Below are 17,579 nucleotides of genomic sequence, written 5' to 3'. Positions count from 1 at the left end.
CTTATTCGATAGTTTCATACTAAGCTTTCAAGACTGTTGATGATTTCCGCTCTGGTCCTTTTTGCTTGCTTTTTTTTTTTTTTTTTTTGTACCTTACAACATTTTATTATCTTATAATACTTTGATGCATAAAAGAGTAGAAACAGAATTGAGCTATACTTATTTCCAGTTCTTTACTTCTTCCCACTTGTATGTCCAGGATCTTGTCCTCTCACTCTCTACCAAACATGAGATTGTTTACATATGCCATAGCTCCTCATTGGGTATTTTAAATTGTTTGTGACTAACTTTACGCGGTTGCCTGTGACTTCTGCTCTGTGATTCATTCCAAGAAAAGTACGATTTTGTAGATTAGCAGTCTCTTTTTGGTGGTTAGAATGGAAGTGATATTCTTTTGTGTCTTTCTCCATCCTTTTCAGAAATGGAATTCTATTTTTTAAATTTGAATTCATTCATATGTCTTCTCTAGCAGTTCTCTTTTGATAGAACCCACCTGCCTTAGCGATGCTGCTTGCCTTTCAAATTCATTGTGGAGGGTCCCTTTGGATACATAGTTAACTTCCTTTGTCTCTTGGGTGGAGCTGAGACAGGGAAGCGAAGGCACAGCAGAAATCTCTGCCACTGTGACCTGAAGGACACCAATAAGTAAATGATGAGTTACGGGGAAACTACAGTAAGAAGTGTATCCCCTCTCATTTCATTCCCCCATATGCAACGTCTGAAGTTTCCCACATGAGTGGGTGACCTCCCACCTGTTCAGGTTCCACATAGGTTCTGAGGACACAGAAACCAGCAACTCTTCTCTAGAGCACATATTTGGCTCATGCTTCGGGCTTTCTCCAGAAAGATGGAGTTGTCTTCACCTGTGCGTATTCTCCCCACATCTTCAGATTCAGATCAGAATACAGAGAAACCTTTCCAGCCATTCAAGACCTAGACCACACCCTCCTAAGTCCCAGAAGGGGGAAAAGCAACATAGCAGTATCATCTGATTCATCCAACTAGTGTTTTCCCAGAAATCTCCCTTATCTTCTGTTTTATTATTTCTAAGCTTATTTTTCAAAATAGTTTCATATGGATCTTTTATATGGATCGCGTTTATGATTATAGCATAGACATCTGGGCTTTATCTCCTTGAATGCAAGCACTTTAAAGTGTTTTAACTGTGCTCTGTCTTAGTGCAATGATCTAACATTTATTTAATAACATTAAATAGTATTAATAGTACATTGTATTTCTAGACCACACTTAGAAGGGAAGTCTGCAATATCGGTATTCTACTTGTAGTCTCAGATGTGTACATCATGGGAAGTCTTCAAATGTCCACCCCCTGAAACACTCTTGTTTACATTCATTTTAAGTCCCTGGGAACACAACAAATTAAGTTAGTTACACATAAGATGTCTACTTCTGTAGTCATTCTACTGTGATTTCTGTGAATAATTTATCAACCAGTTAAGGCTCATCAAATCTGGCTTTTTATGTTGAAACTCTCTGTAAGGTCTCTTACTGTTTATCTCAACGTTTGAAATGCTATCATTTTAAATAAACATGTTTCTCCCTAAACAAGAATTTCATTATCAGAAAAAAGAAAATAAACTCTTGGCATACCAGGTGCCTGTCCTCCCGGATGTGTTTTTAGCATCCATCAATTCTCCTTTGTCTGATGACCTTGAGTTCATTGTCTCCTTGTATTTGGCATCACCATTCCTCTTTATTTTATTTTATTCCAGGTGCTGGGGTTCCCCAGTTCCAACCGATTGCCCTGAATGGCCGAATTCAGGTCCTCAGCAACGGGTCTCTGTTGATCAAGCACGTGGTGGAAGAAGACAGTGGCTACTACCTGTGCAAGGTCAGCAACGATGTGGGCGCGGACGTCAGCAAGTCCATGTACCTCACGGTGAAAAGTAAGGAAGATGAGCTCTTCATTTTACCTAAGTAGGGCTCTGGGGCTTCCATTCTCAGTGGTCTCCACGCACACTGTTTAAAAACAAAACAAAACGGTGGTTTGTTGCAGCTGGGGGGTTGATGCTTTCCTAAGCATACAGTTGAAGAGGATAGTAGAAATCCAGCGACTTTCAGAATATGCAGAGTGTGCATCAGAATATGTGTCTGGGGCAGGGAGCCCTGGGTTTCCCTCCCTCTGCTCCCCTGGCCTTGGGTCCAGGCTCTGAGCAGCCCAGCAGATGAATGGGTTGCTGCCTTTGGCACCCAGATTTCTCTCCTCTTGATTTTATCATGGAAAAGCCTTGTGCATGGTCTCAGATGTGTTCTTTTCAGAGGTCTCTTCATGCTTTTTGTCATTTGAAAGCTTATCCATAGATTTCCTTCTTTAATATCACTGTGAAATCAAGAAACTGGAAACCTCATTATCAACATACATCCCTACAAGAAGATAAAGCATGTAGGACTAGACTTAGGGTCCGTGTTGCTGACTGATCTTATAGGAAAGGTACCTGCTAGTGAAATTATTTTTATACTTTGGTCACTAAACCACAAAAGAAAGGACATATAGTAGACCAGCTTCTACAGAGCATTGCTCATTAGCAAATGGTTGTACATCTAGTTTACAGTGAATGGCTTATGTCTTTCTTCATTTATATGCTTTTCTACTGGATAGATTGAGATTTCTTCCTGACCACAAGCTTTAATCAGACTTCCTCTTGCTTATTTTAACTATGCTGTATATAGGTTTTCAAGGATCTCTACCATATTATTTATTAGGACATTAGACTTAAAAGTGAATTTCAGTGCTATGTGTGAGAGAGACAGAGACTTAAAGACTAGCTATACAAAGTCTAGTATCCAATCTATTTCACTAAGAATTTATTCTAGTTAATCTATTTTTTTTCTAATACGACAATGAAAATATCAAGCTATCTATTGCTAAACTTTTGTATCATGGACAGATTATAGTTCTGAAATAAGGTTGCTTTGAAATATTAATACATTGTGGACATATCAATACATAATTTTGACTGCTAAATGTCATACTCTAGAGAAACTGATTTGCAATAATCAGAGGACAAAAAGTCATATCATTTAAATCCAAAGTTGAAGTGGTAATTTTTAAAAATAATAAATTGATGAAATATTAAGGAAACTCAAGATTTGAGGACCAAGATTGACCAATATTGATCCATCTTTCCCCAACAAAATGAATATATTTTACAATGCTTTAACATATTTTTTTAAAGTTTGCATGCTAAAAATAGCATATTTTAGTGAAAAATTATTCTATTTTCCAAAACAATAAGTAAGAAGAGGAACATTGTTTTACATTTTTACAAATGCTTTTAAAATATGGTTTTATAGAAGACTGTTCAGTTCTGCTATCTCTTTCTTCATTTAGACTGATAAAATATATTGTTCTGGTTGAATTAATAAAGCAAATTTAGCCTTGTACAGACATATTGTCAGAAAAGGAAAGAATATTTTAGTAGCTTTCTCAGATAATTGTGGATATTCTTCAGTGATTCTATACCAAAACTTAACCAGTCATGGTTTTCAAGAAAATGGTTACCATGTGGAGTTTGAAATAACATTAATGACTTTTCATACTTGGTTACACTATTCCATTGGTCTTTCTTGCCTTTTAAATAGAAACTTTACACAATCACAATTTTGTAACACACTATGGAAGTGAAAGTGAAAGTCGCTTATTTGTGTCCCGCTTTTTGTGACCCCATGGACTATACAGTACAGTACATTTCTCCAGGCCAGAATACTGCAGTGGGTGGCCATTCCCTTTTCCAGGGGATCTTCCCAACCCAGGGATCGAACCCAGGTCTCCCGCATTACAGGCGGATTCTTTACCAGCTGAGCCACAAGGGAAGCTTGTAACACACTATATTGGTCATTTTAAAAACATTGGTTCACCGAGTTACAGCAATCTAACAAATGTTTGACTGAGGTATCCCACTAGTGGTGGCGGTCATTCAGTTGCTAAATTGTGTCCCACACTTTTCGACCCCTTACACTGTAGCCCACCAGGCTCCTCTGTCCATGGGATTTCCCAGGCAAGAATCCTGGAGTGGGTTGCCATTTCCTTCTCTAGGGGATCTTCCTGCAAAAATCATAGTCATTAATATTACCACTCATCTCCCGAGCAAGGTGGTTAAGAATAACATATTTTATAAAAAAAAATGTTTTCTATCCCACTCATACATATCTAGGCTCTAATAGATACAGAACCCTGTGAAGGATATAAATACAGGCAACCATGGACCTCACCTTCGTGAATGAAAGACTTTATGTTTTGAGAAAGGAGACATCAAGGCAGGAGTAGAGCCTGCTAATCACAGTGCAAGGAAAAGAATAAGGTGCACAGAGATGCCTAGGAGGACAGCACCATCATTTTGAGGAGATTAAGGAAAGTGTCAGGGTGAAAAATTCTTTAAAAATGGGTAGCAATTCGAAAATGCAGAAATTGAAGGTTTCCTGACATCTCTCTTCGTATCTTGATGCTAGCATTATAGTAGATATGGGACCACAAAGATGTCCACTTCCTCTTAATGGACTTTCCCTCCATGGGACCATCAGGCCTGGGTGTGGACAGCACTGGTCCAGCAGAGGGCACCCCTGTCAGGACAGAGGGTGGGACACCTGGAACACATAGGTTCCCATCCCCTGTGGAATCAGAGTACAGAACAGCACCCAGGGTGCCAGAGGTTAGTCCTGAAGGATGCAGTGGAGTTCGAAAGATAGAGCAGTTGAGGGTAAATGGAGGCACGGGAGGGAGAGAGAGCAGATATAAGAGATCACAAGACTCAAAGTGAGAGGTAACTGTGTTTGAATGATGTACCAGGTAGGTGGAGGGGACTAGAGAAAGAAACATTCATAGCGAGTGTTTGTTCGTCAAAGACAGATGTTCTCACAGCTGGCCAATCTTAGTTTCTGTCTCATAAAACCATACAGACTATTAGCAGAGAGGTGCATTGATGAAACAGTTCATTTTACCAGTTCTTGATAACCCTCAGGTAGCTTTGTACAAGATTGAAGTCAGGAGGACAAGGGGATGACAGAGAATGAGATGATTGGATGGCATCAACAACTCGATGGACATGACTCTGAGCAAATCCCAAGAAATAGTAAAGAACACGGAAGCTTAGCATGCTGCAGTCCATGAGGTCGCAAAGAGTCAGACATGGCCGAGTGACTGAACAACAGCAAGCTTTGTACATGATTTCAACTCCAGGCGTCTGGTATCTTTAACCCTCTAAAAGCATAATGTTTAAACTCTGAAAAGTAAAAACATAATTTCAGGAAGAGATATAAAACCATGGAGACAGAAGATACATAGTGACTCTGTTGCTCCATTGGTATCATTTAAACAAAAAGAACAGCTAACGGAGGGATGGCTTCCTCTTGTTCCTTATGTACTTGCTTAACAACACTATTAAGTCTGTGAACACTGACAGGTTTAGGCTCAGCACACGGTCATGGTAGACCTGCCAGTTGGTGTGTAGATAGCTCTTTTACCAGGAAAACAGGAGGCAGTGGCAGCGGAGAGCCTCCAGTCTGGCCTGGCACGGTCAGACTTAGTACCCAGCTGCCAAGCAAGCGGACTGCACGTCCCTGAAGCCATGGCGGGATTATACCTGACACTGCAAGAGATTCTGGGCCCTTCTTACCCTAGGTAGCATCAGATTTCTTTAATGTTTCAAAAGAAACTGCACTGCCTTCAGTAAAAATATTAAGTACTCTCTCTTTTCTTTAAGTCATTAAAAAAAAAAAAAAAAAAAACTGGTCTGCAAATATTTTTAAATGCAACAGGACAGGGCTTTCTACCTGATGGGGTTTGTCAGGAAATTAAGGCGGCTTCTCAGATGAGAGCTCCGGATGCCCAGGGAGGCTTGCATTGAATTTTACATACACTTTGAAGACCTGAACACCACTGCTAGAGTCTGGTGTGGAGGAGGACTCAGTGGATGCTGGGAACCAAATCCTGGCACAGACTGGGTTTCCTGTCTGGGAAGTTTTCTTATCACCACTCTAATGATTTCAAAACCCACCGTTCTAATATTAAAGCAATTTTATGACTGTCTCCCTGCCATCTCCCATTTTGGAGTCAGACATAAAGAGGCCACGGGAAGGGAAGATAGCGGGCAACCATGTTTGGAATGAAAGGTCATGAGATAGAAAGCCATCATGAGATAGTAAAATAATCAGTGCATATCCTTCCAGCTTTGTTGGTATTCCTGCTTCTGGTTCAACGTTATCATCTCAATGCTGATTGATCATTTATGAAAGATCATCCCAGGAATAGGGACCCAAAACACCAGATAATGTTCAGGGCTTTTGGCAAAAAGGACAGGGGAGCTAGGCCTGACTTTGAATCAAATTTGGCCTCTGGTGACCATGCTACACCCCTCACCCTAGGCCCATCAGGGGCTGCAGAAGCCTCTCCCACCCCCACATCAGGGACCACTTGAGATCTGGGGAATGTGGTTTTTTGTGCTAAGAAAATAATTCCTGAAGTTGTAGAATCTTTAAAGAGCTATCTTCTCAGGTGCCAAAATTGCATCCTCCACTGTCCCAGGTTTCTGGCCTGGCCAATCTGAGCCTATGTGCCTCCGGGAACCCTGCTTTCCATGTGGATCTCTGGCCATGATGCCAGGCAGTTCTTTCATCCACCACTCTCACAGATCCCTTCTGATTCCCACATGCTGTGCAATAGAGCATCCCTTATCAAACAGGAGCAGGTGCTTCCCTGGAGAGTCTGTCACTCGTGGAATCCACCCTCCCCCACCTCTGGCTCCCAGAGTACACCCATAGATAGGTCTATGGTCCAGTCTAGTCTTGGTCCTCAGGCCCCCGCTCTGAGCAGGTCTCTGGGTCCCATGCCATTTGATCTCCATGTTCCCAGAATGTAGGGACGCATGAGTCTGCATGCACCAGCTTCAGTCAGACAGTCCCCAGGTCCTGGCTGTTTCTGGATAGTAACATGATTTGACCTCAGGCTACATCTTGTCCTGTTATTGCCAGAGTGGGCGTTGGGGTGGAATACAATATTTCATCACTCTACACCACCACCCCAAATAGAATCTGTTCATATCCACCCTTGGACAGTCCATTCAACCCCTGCAACTTCCTGCAGTCATGGGCCACCTCAGGACCCACAGGTTCACCCACGAACACCTGCAGCCCTGCCCCGTGATACTCTCGGGGGAGGAAGGAGCACTACCCCAGACTGACCTCCAGGGAGGTCCTGATGGCCTGAGTCCATCCCACAGGACACTCCCAGGTTCCCCTGCTCACTCTGAAAGCCCACTCTGTACTCCAAGCATCAGAGATACAGGCTTATGCTTTCTCTTTGTTTGGTACTCACAGATAGCAGACTCATGTTTGAATACTCTGCTGTTGTTGTTCAGTCCATCAGTCATGTCTGACTCTGTGAACCCATGAACTGCAGCACCCCAGGCTTCCTGTCTTTCACCATCTCTGGACCATGCTCAAACTCCTGTTGGTGATTCTATCCAACCATCTCATCCTCTGTCACCCCCTTCTCCTCCTGCCTTCAATGAGTCAGCTCTTTGCATCAGGTGGGCAAAGTATTGGAGCTTCAGCATCAGTCCTTCCAATGAATATTCAGAGTTGATTTCCTTTCGAGTTGACTGGTTTAGTCTCCTTACTGTCCAAGAGACTATATAAAATTTTGTGTCCCTTAAACTGTCAAGATAGCTTATGTGTCTCTTAGTCGAATGCTACTTTCCCTCTATTACTTTAATTCAGAGAGCTTCTAAATCAAACCTCGGAACCTCGATTCCTGGGCCCTGGAGGACTGTGAATGATGCCGTGGGGTTTGCAATCTCCTGAAACTGTATGTAAAAATGTATGTGTTTATCTGGGGGGCGGAACATGTAGCCTTCGTGATATCCTCTAAGGGATTCGTGATGCAAAAAAGGTCAGCATGATTCTTCTAGAAAATCAAGGCCCAAATGGCCTAAAATGAAGACTGTGTGTTGTACTTTTCAGGCAAACATCTCAGAACATCGGGCTGTAAGCTACAAGCCCACAGTGATAGGGTCACGCAGGTGGAAGAGGAATAAATAACCGTGAACAAGTGGCAAACTAGGTATTATTGAAAACTAGGCTTTGATATTTCTCTATCAAATGAAAGATCACATCCACATTTTTAATACAGCCTTGGGGTTGGTGAGACATAAATGGATCAATGCATGCATACTAAGTCACTTTAGTCGTGTCTGACTCTGTGCGACCCCATGGACAGCAGCCCACCAGACTCCTCCATGGGATTCTCTAGGCAAGAAAACTGGAGTGGGTTGCCATTTCCTTCTCCAAAGGCATATATAAACACCCTGCGATCAACAGTCAGGCTCCAGACCCATACTGCCTGGGTTCCGTCCAGTCCAACCCAGTGCTCTGTACAGGTGACTCACCCTCTCTCCAGGACTATGAAACTCAGAGACAGTTCACAGACCTCTCTCTGGGGTTGCAGTGAGGCTGGCGTGAACCATCATGTGTAAGGGCTCAGACAGACACGTGGTTGGTGCAGGGTGAGCGCAGCTGTTGTTGAGCTGGAGGCTGTGACTACTGGTGTCATCATCATCATTCCTAAATTACACCCCCCAAGATGGATCAGTGCCTCCAACAGACTACGAGGTGTCCTGATTCAAAATCACCCACTTTACATATTTTCCTAACTGTGGGGCCCACCAGGCCCCCTCCACAGTATCCGACGTGTATCCAATACACGTATGTGCATGCTCATAGCCCTTGCTCTTCCCGTCTGAAGTCCAGTTGACAGAGTACCTGCAGCTTTTGTGATGATGTCTGTGTCAGAAGTAGAGGATGGAGCAGAGCCTGGAAAAGGAAGCATGGAGAAGTACAAGAACCTGTTAGCTGGCGGGACTCTCCAAGTGGCTGTATTGCCAATGGTGGGTGCTGGCTCCTGCCAGGGAGGGCAGCTGAACATTTGCATTTCACATCTTCACTGAGCCTGGAATCCCACCCACTGAAGGTTCTTGGTGTTAAAAAGGGATCTGTGAGATGGGAAGGTTACTAGGGCAACTACAATTTGTCTCCAGCCTCAATTTCAGTTCCCCTCCTCTCTAAATATAAAGTGTTAAATTGTGTCCTCCTAGAATTCATAGATTGATGTCCTAATCCCAATACCCCCAATTATAACCTTGTTTGGAAATAGGATTTTTATAGATAAAATGTGTAAAAGGAGGTATTACTGGAGTCCTGTGGACCTCAGTCCAATAGGACTGGTGTCATACAAAAAGGGGAAATTCGGACACAGACGTGGAGGAAATCTGCCATGTGAAGACAGACATTGGACTTGGGCTTCCTCAGCCAAGGGAAGCCAGAAGAGGCAAGGAAGGATTCTCCCCTCAATCCTTCAGAGAGAACACTGCCCTGCCCATACCTTGGTTTCAGACTCTGGGCTCCAAAACTGTAGCAGAATAGATTTCTGTTATTTAGACCACCGGTTTGTGACACTTTTTAATGCTATCCCTGCATGCGCTGAGTGCCAGCAGAGATGTTTGGCTAAGTCTTGTGTTTGACTCAGAGCAAACACAGCAGCTAGCTCACCTGCCTCAGCAGGTAAATCCTAACCTGTCTGAACCAATGGATGTGAACTCTAGTCTGGACCCACCAAGGGCAGCCTATTCCCTTTGAGCACGATTGGTTTAAGGATGGGCATATGACCAATTTTGTTCAATGAAATGTAAAAGTGATGTGTGATCATTCTGAAAAAACTTTCCTAGTCTTCATAGTAGACTCTGCAAGAGATACACATCTTTTAATTCTTGACCCTATCTGGAGGTAATACCTTGATGTGTGGTGACCACTTGGCATTTTCTTGAGGTTAAAACCGATATATAAAGGAAGATAGAATAAAAACAACAAAAAAAAGTCCCTGTTTTCCATTAGTAACCCCGTATATCTCTTAGCCACTTCCCCATAATTCATTGACCCTTTAAGCCCAACCCCTCTTTTTTTGTTAAAAGGATACATAAGCCATTTCTTTGAGTTTCTTTTTTTTTCTGTGAACTCCTATGCATGTAAAAATGAATAAAGTTGTGTGCTTTTTCTACTGTTAGAAAGAAAAACAGAAAAGTAGAGATTTGTCCCTAATCTACTGCATTTGCAACCTCCCCACCTCCAGTTTCATGATCGTCTGAGAGGACCAGTTATTTGATGGCTTTGCTGTCTCAGCCAGTGTGGGTCAGGGTATTCTGATTTACAGCTGAGAGCATCCAAACTAAATAGGAAGCAGACAGCAGGTCATGGGACTCAATTCCACCATTACTGCTCCTCTCCCAGCAAGTCAGGCTGAGCACAACACCCCTGAGGGATGGAGGGGTCCTATTTGGGTTGAGGAACCCAGTCCAAACTGGAATTCATCCAGCATGCTGCTCTGGGTTAGGGGAGGAGGGGTCTGCAAAGGAATGACAGCTGAGGGTCAATGGCAAGCTGAGGACCTCGGGCACATCCCAGAGCGGGGGTCAGTCCCTGGTGGATGGAGAGTGAAGGACACCAATAGCATTTTTTCAGTGTCACCAGACTAGTAGTCCTCTGTGGAAGAGAGCATGTGTTTTCCCTCTTTACTTCTTTTTCCTCTTTCTTCTGTTTGGGGGCACCCTTCTGCTCAGCAGCTGAAGTTATTGTTGCCAGTCCGGGGTCATCTGCTGTTTCAAGGTGTCTGTGGGTGATGGCAGCAGCATTCTGGGTCCTCAGTTATCTGTCGCCCTCCATTCTGGCATTCCCTGAGATGCCTGCAGACCCACCTGGTCACTGCCTAGCTGCCCACAGGAGCCCCCTCTTGGTCACCCTGTGACCTGTTGCATTGTTTAGGAGTCATCCAAGATGTGGGTAGATAATATATGCAAATACTGGGACTCTCTGTGACTCCCTTCTTTCTAGAATTTCCCTCTAATTTTCTAACTGCTTTGGCAGTCCTTAACTCTGCTCTCTGTAGATGAAGCTAATAGGCTTTTACTACTAATCCATACCCCGATTTAAATAGTCCCCTGGTAAATAAATAAAACCAGACCAGTTTTATCATAAGCTCCACTCATTCATCTGGTCTGTCATTTGCTTTGTGACCAGGTACATGGAAATAAGCTTATGGAAAGCGGAGGCTTGGAGGTTCCCTCGTAACAGTTAACACCACGTTGCGTGCAGGTATCTGGGCTATAAGCTCACTTTTCTCCTGGGGACTCCCAGGTTTGACCTCCCTCAGGGACAATATGAACAACTCATGTTAGGACATGTCCAAAGACAGTGCATGAGAAGTCACTGATGAACATTTGTGATGCAAGGGTGGGTCACAGAGGGGTGTCTGTGGCCCCAGGGCAGTGACCAGTCATCTGCTCTTTGCAGCTCCAGACGTGGCTGAAAGAGAGAGGGTAAGAGCCATGGGCCTTTAAATATGTATATTTTCCCACTTATTTATGTAAATCCCCACATGCTTAGCCAAGTGATTCCAGCACCTAGGTGTTAGGTGTTCACATGTGTACATCTGTCCATTTAGCTGTTGATTTTAGGGATTGTGATGGAGGACCACAGGGGCATCCCAGGTAGCTTGGTGGTAAAGAATCTGCATACTAATGCAGGAGATGGAGGAGACATGGGTTCGATCCCTGATTTGGGAAGATAGATCCCCTGGAGAAGGAAATGGCAACCCACTCCTGTACTCTTGCCTGGGAAACCCCATGGACAAGGAACCTTGAGGGCTACGGTCCATGGGGTCGCAAAGAGTAGGACAGGACTGAGTACACACATGCATGTTCTTCCATAAGGTAGTTACAGCATGTTAAGTGGAAGTAGGGCCCTGCTGTATTGTTTTTTCCAGAGAATAAATGTGGCATGAAGAAGTGTGTGTGGTGCCAGGTTAGCAAGTGGTGAGTGTGTGACAGTTAATGTTGTCTGTCCACTTGGCTAGACTATGGTGCCCAGTTTTGGTCAAACACCTGTCTAGATGGTTCTAGGAAAGTATTTTTTGGATGAGTTGTTGTTGTTCAGTTGCTAAGTTGTGACCAACTCTTTTCGACCCCAGGGCCTGTAGCACACCAGGTTTCCCTGTCCTTCACTCTCTCCTGGAGTTTGCTCAGATTCAAGTCCATTGAGTCAGTGATGCTGTTGAACCATCTCATCCTCTGTTGCCCCCTTCTCCTCCTGCCCTCAATCTTTCCCAGCATCAGGGTCTTCCCAGGCTCTTCACATTAGGTGACCAAAGTACTGGAGCTTCAGCTTCAGCATCAGTCCTCCCAGTGAACATTCAGGACTGATTTCCTTTAAGATTGACTGGTTTGATCTCCTTGCTGTCCAGGGGACTCTCAAGTCTTCTCCAGCATCACAATGAGATTAACATTTGAATCAATAGACTCTGAGGAAAACAAATTACCCTCTATAACAGGGATCCCCAACCTTTTTAGCACCAGGGATCAGTTTCATAGAAGACAGCTTTTCCTCAGACCAGGGCAGGGGTAAGGGGATGGTTTTGGGATGATTCTTGTATGTTACATTTATTGTGTGCTTCATTTCTACCATTATTGCACTGTGATATGTAATGAAATAAATATATAGCTCATCATAATGAAGAATCAGGGGGAGCCCTTAGCTTGTTTTCCTGAGCTCAGGTGGTAATGTGAGCAATGGAGAGTGGCTATAAATACAGGTGAAGGTTCACTCACTAGCCTGCTGCTCACCTCCTGCTGTGTGGCCTGGTTCCTAACAGGCCACCGACCAGTACCAGTCTGTGGCCCGGAGGTTAGGGACCCTGGCTCTCTAATGTGAGTGGGCCTCATCCAGTCAGTTCAAAGTCCTTCACGAAAACAGATGGAGCTGCCCGGAGGGAGAGGCATTTCTGCCTCCAGGCTACCTTCTCACTAGAGCTACAAAGGTGACCCTTCCCTGGGTCTCCAGCCTGCTGGCTTCCAGCCTGCCCCCAGCCTTCATTATGATGACCCAGCTCCTCAAGACAAATTTACCTGTACCTCCATCTGATTGGGAGAAGGAAATGACAACCCACTCCAGTACTCTTGCCTGGAAAATCCCATGGACGGAGGATCCTGGTAGGCTACAGTCCATGGGATCACGAAAAGTCGGACACAACTGAGTGACTTCACTTTCACTTTTCACTTTTATGCATTGGAGAAGGAAACGGCACCCCACTCCAGTATTCTTGCCTGGAGAATCCCAGGGACAGCCTGGTGGGCTGTTGTCTATGGGGTCGCACAAAGTTGGAAACAACTGAAGCGACTTAGCAGCAGCAGCCATCTGATCGGCTCCCTTTCCCAGAGGACCCTGACTAATAGATTTTGATGCTAGTGACCGGCAGCCCAGGAAGGACCCGGTTTCCCCATCTGCCTGCAGCTCCACAACCACAATGTCTGCCTCCGGGAAGTCATCCATCCTGACAGGCTGTAAGTCTGACATCATTTATACAGAGTTAGAACCAAAGACATTCTCAACAGGTGCCCATGGTCTGCTGCCTTTTCATTTGGGACTACCCCCATTTTAAAGGTAGAAATATGCATTAATACCTACTGTATTTGGGTGCAGGAAGCTGGCCTCAGAGCACTTGGAATTAACACCTATGTGCTCAGTCATTCCGTCATGTCTGACTCTTTGCGACCCCATGGACTGTAGCCCGCCAGGCTCATCTGTCTATGGGACTATTCAATTAAGAATACTAGAGTGGGTTGCCGTTTCCTCCTCCAGAGGATCTTCCCAACCCAGGGATGGAACCTGTATCTCCTGTGCTTCCTGCATTGGCAGGTGGGTTCTTTACCACTGAGGCACTTGGGAAGCCCCCACACTACACTTGGTCATAAGTCAGGAGGCTGAGGGAGGCCAGAACGTAAGAAGGACAGATGTAGAATTGGGGTGCAGCTGCAAGGGGGCCCCCTGCTGACCCTACAGCGAGCTCTGAGGCTCAACCGGCCCTTCCGAGCTGTCTGGCGCTGAGGCTGGAGGCCTTGCCTCGGAGATGCCAGGGCCAGTATGCATGCTCACAACCCAACTTCTCATTCGTTTACCCCCCGAGTCTTGGACATGCGGCCATAGTCCTTCATGGAAGCAGTGCTTAATGACTTCCAGCAACCTCCGTGGCCATCGCCCGTCAGTAATCTTTCAAATGTTCTCATTAGCTGTGAGGTTGGGGGCGCCAACCCGACCCCGCGCAGCCCAGTGGCCGCTGAGCCATCACAGGCACTGCAGTGGTGCCAGCCTGTGAGCTTCACCCTCTCCCTGATCAGCAGCAGAGATAAAAGGAGGCCGCGGTGAGGCTGGCTGGGGACTCAGCCCTTCTGGCTTGACTCTTCTCAAGGAAATGTGACGACATGCTCGCATTGGCCACTGTGTTAGCAAGCCGTTCATCACACATGTCCACTCTGAGTGTGGAAGTTTAAAACTATCATAAAGCCAAGCACAGACAATGCACCAAGATAACGGAAATCCCCGTATCTCCAGCTCACCCTGCAGCGCAATATACCTTCTCTTCTCTCTTTACACCTGCCATTCCCGCCTCCGCCTGTCCTTCCGTAGTCTTCATGCTCTTCATCTCCCTTTTCGCAGGTTCTTAACGCAGACAAGCATTTTTGTTGTCATCCCTCAGTCGTTCAGTTGTGTCTGACTCTTTGAAACCCCATGGACTGCCCTGTGCCGGGCCTCCCTGTCCCTCACTGTTTCCCAGAGTTTGCCCCCGACTTTACGTTAAAACACCAAAACCTTTCACCTCTGTAGGAGTGTTTCAGATCTACAGACACAGGAAGACTGTTGAGGTTCCCAGACGCTGACTGGAGGAAGCTCAGAACAGAGACCGTGAATTCCTAGCCTTGTCTAGGTCATTCTGGCTCCCTGCCCCCTGGAATTGAAGAATCCTGCAGGTACATGCACAGTCTCAGACTTAAATGCAAAGGTCACGAGGTCAAGGTCACCGTGAGTAGAATCTGCAAAATCAAAAGGTGACACTGTGCTTGGGCTTAAAAATCAACAAGGAGACCACAGCCTTCAGCTGGATCAGCTCTGCCACCCCTGAGACCTCCGACCCTTTGTCCGTGGAAGCGTCCTGCCCCCAAGGCACAGGGCCAGTGGTCTGGCCCTGAGGGTCAACCTTAATATAGGCTTTGGAGGGATTGGGGTCTTCTGCCTGGGAGCCAGCACCACCCCTGGGTTCTGTCCCTGCAGACGGGCACTGTGGCCTTTCCCCACCTGTGGCTCGCATCTCCATCTCCATCACACCAGTGGCTGCACAGTGAACATCAGGTCATGATCACTTCAAATGTGGATGCCCCGAAGCTGCAAAGCCAGCCTCCCAGGCTGCAAAGAGAGGTGCTATTGCACCCCTGCCGCTGGAGACCTGGCCCACTGCACCTTTCAAATTGACAGCAAAATTCATGCACAGCCTATAGGAACCTCCTGCAGTATTGGCTCCTACTTGTTCACAATGCTGCAGACCCTCCATCCAGGAAGTCTGAAGTCCCCAGCAGTGAGGGACCCCACCTAGTCCTTTGGTCCTGCTTCGACTCCCTCCAACAACCCAGTGAGAAGCTCATGTAGCTTTGATTTGAATGCCTCTATTGATGGAGAACTCACTACCTCTATAGGCATCTTATTCCAATTGAAATATCATGAATATTTTTTATAATACTATGATAGAATTCCTACATTGTTCTTCAAAACAAACTTAGACACTTTCAATATATGCTAATTTCCAACAGGGCTGCAGTTTGGGTCACTCACTTGTGTGCAGTGTTTCAGATGAGAAAACTGATGTTCCTGAAAGTTAAGAGGAACTCAAGGTCATTTATATGGACTGACCAACTGGTCCGGGTTTGCCTGAGAATCCCGGTTTTAGCCTTAAAAATTCAGTGTCCAGAGAACTCCTCCCACAGCGGGAAGTTAAGAGCTGAGGTTTACATCTTTGCTCCACCAGACGGCACACCATGACCTGTGGCTGCTTTTCTAGTTCCGCTGTTCAGAGTCTGAGTCACTGCTCCGTGCTTTCCCTCCGCCTTAGGTTTTCCCTGCCCCCACATTCTGAGCAGGGCACAGATGGCCCGGAGTCGCTGGGGCTGAACCCTCCTCCTTGTCAGACATCCGAAAGGTGGGTCTGGAAGTCTTGCCCATGTTCACTCACTCCCCGTGGACATTCTTCTTTGTTATATAATTTTTATGTATTAATTTTTTCATTTTTGGTTGTGATGGGTCTTCATTGCTACACGGGCTTTTCTGTAGTTGCAGAAAGTGGGGACTACTCTCTGGCTGTGGTGCACAGGCATCTCAATGCAGTGACTTCTCTTGTTGCAGAGCATGGGCTGTAGGGCACGAGAGCGTCAGTAGTTGTGGCTCGTGGACTCCGCAGTTGCGGTTTACAAGTTCTAAAGCACAGGCTCAGGAATTGTGGCGCACAGGCTTAGCTGCTCCAAGGCATGGGGTATCTTCCCGGATCAGGGATCAAACCTGTGTCTCCTGAAATGGAAGGTGGATTCTTTACCACTGAGCCACCAGGGAAGCCCTAGACATTCTTCTTGAATCTTTAATGGAATAGGAACCTGGATCTCACTGAGCTCGAAGACTGTTCTCCCTCCACCACCCCCATTCCCCTCTGACTAGGTCAGTGTGACAGCAGAAAGCATCATGGGTCCGCCCAGTTTCAGAAGAATGAGGGGCTTGGAACCCATAGCAAATTGGAGGTGCACTTTCCCTGCTCAGAGAGGCTCACGTACAATGTCTTCCTTACCCCTTGACTCCTGGGATCAAGAGAAGGAACATTTATGAGCTCTGACTGCCCTGGCCATGCTTCCTGCCAGCACCAACATGGAGAGAGGCAGACCATGCTCAGGGCGCCTGGAAGAGTTTCCCTGCCTGTTCCTCACCCCACTGGTCTCCCTGCGGGAAGGGTGGAGGCGGGGGTCCACAGAGGCCACACAGATGCCCAGCAAGCTAGGATGGATGGGGCTCATTCTCAGCCATCCATAAAGAGTTCAGGTAAATCCTGCAAACATTAGAAGGTTCCAGGACACAAGACTCCCTCTTATTAGGATAATAGCCCCCCTGTTGTCCTAATAAGGTTCTCTCATTGGAGGGATGAGCAAGCTCCCAGGGCTGTTTACTGCCTGTTCCAACCATCAGCTCAGCTTTGATTTAAGGCCATGCACTTTAATCACCCATCATGTGTCATCACCCTGACAGGCAGCTGCAGCCCCAAGACTCAAGCACCAGTAAATCATGCTGGAAGTCGCGGGGGCGAGCCTTTGTTGATTTCCCTCCCAGCTATTCCGCAGCAGCTGGGCATCCTCAGGACAATGGGGCGGAAGGGGGTGGGCTGTGGAAGGCAGGAACACCCCTCTTTCCCTCTCTTGGTTTCCCTCCTGTGGATTCCTAGTGCCTTGCCAGATTGTGAGGCTGAGCCCTTGGCCATCAGTGGACCGGGCACTGCCTTGTTAAGTAACTGCCAGGACATGAGCTCTTCTGCATGCAAATCACAACAACACTGAGCTTTCTTGCTTTTTAAAACACTGCTTCCGTCCACTCCTCCGCTGGCTGCTGGAGAAAAGTGAGCCTGTTATAAAAGGCACATCTTATCACTCCCATGGCCT

At 46.0% G+C, this 17,579-nt stretch overlaps 1 protein-coding gene across 1 annotated transcript in view; it reads left to right on the top strand.

Annotated features, from left to right (window-relative positions):
- The window catches only part of DSCAM (DS cell adhesion molecule), a 667,745-nt gene that overhangs the window by 437,812 nt on the left and 212,354 nt on the right, over window positions 1–17,579 (top strand). The window contains exon 11 of the mRNA XM_065943286.1: window positions 1,734–1,907. Coding sequence (XP_065799358.1) covers window positions 1,734–1,907 — 174 coding nt within the window. The remainder of the gene's footprint in view (window positions 1–1,733; window positions 1,908–17,579) is intronic.

The sequence above is a fragment of the Muntiacus reevesi genome, chromosome 8 (genome assembly GCF_963930625.1).
Source record: "Muntiacus reevesi chromosome 8, mMunRee1.1, whole genome shotgun sequence".
Taxonomy (NCBI): domain Eukaryota; kingdom Metazoa; phylum Chordata; class Mammalia; order Artiodactyla; family Cervidae; genus Muntiacus; species Muntiacus reevesi.
This window is presented reverse-complemented; position numbering and strand designations above follow the sequence as displayed.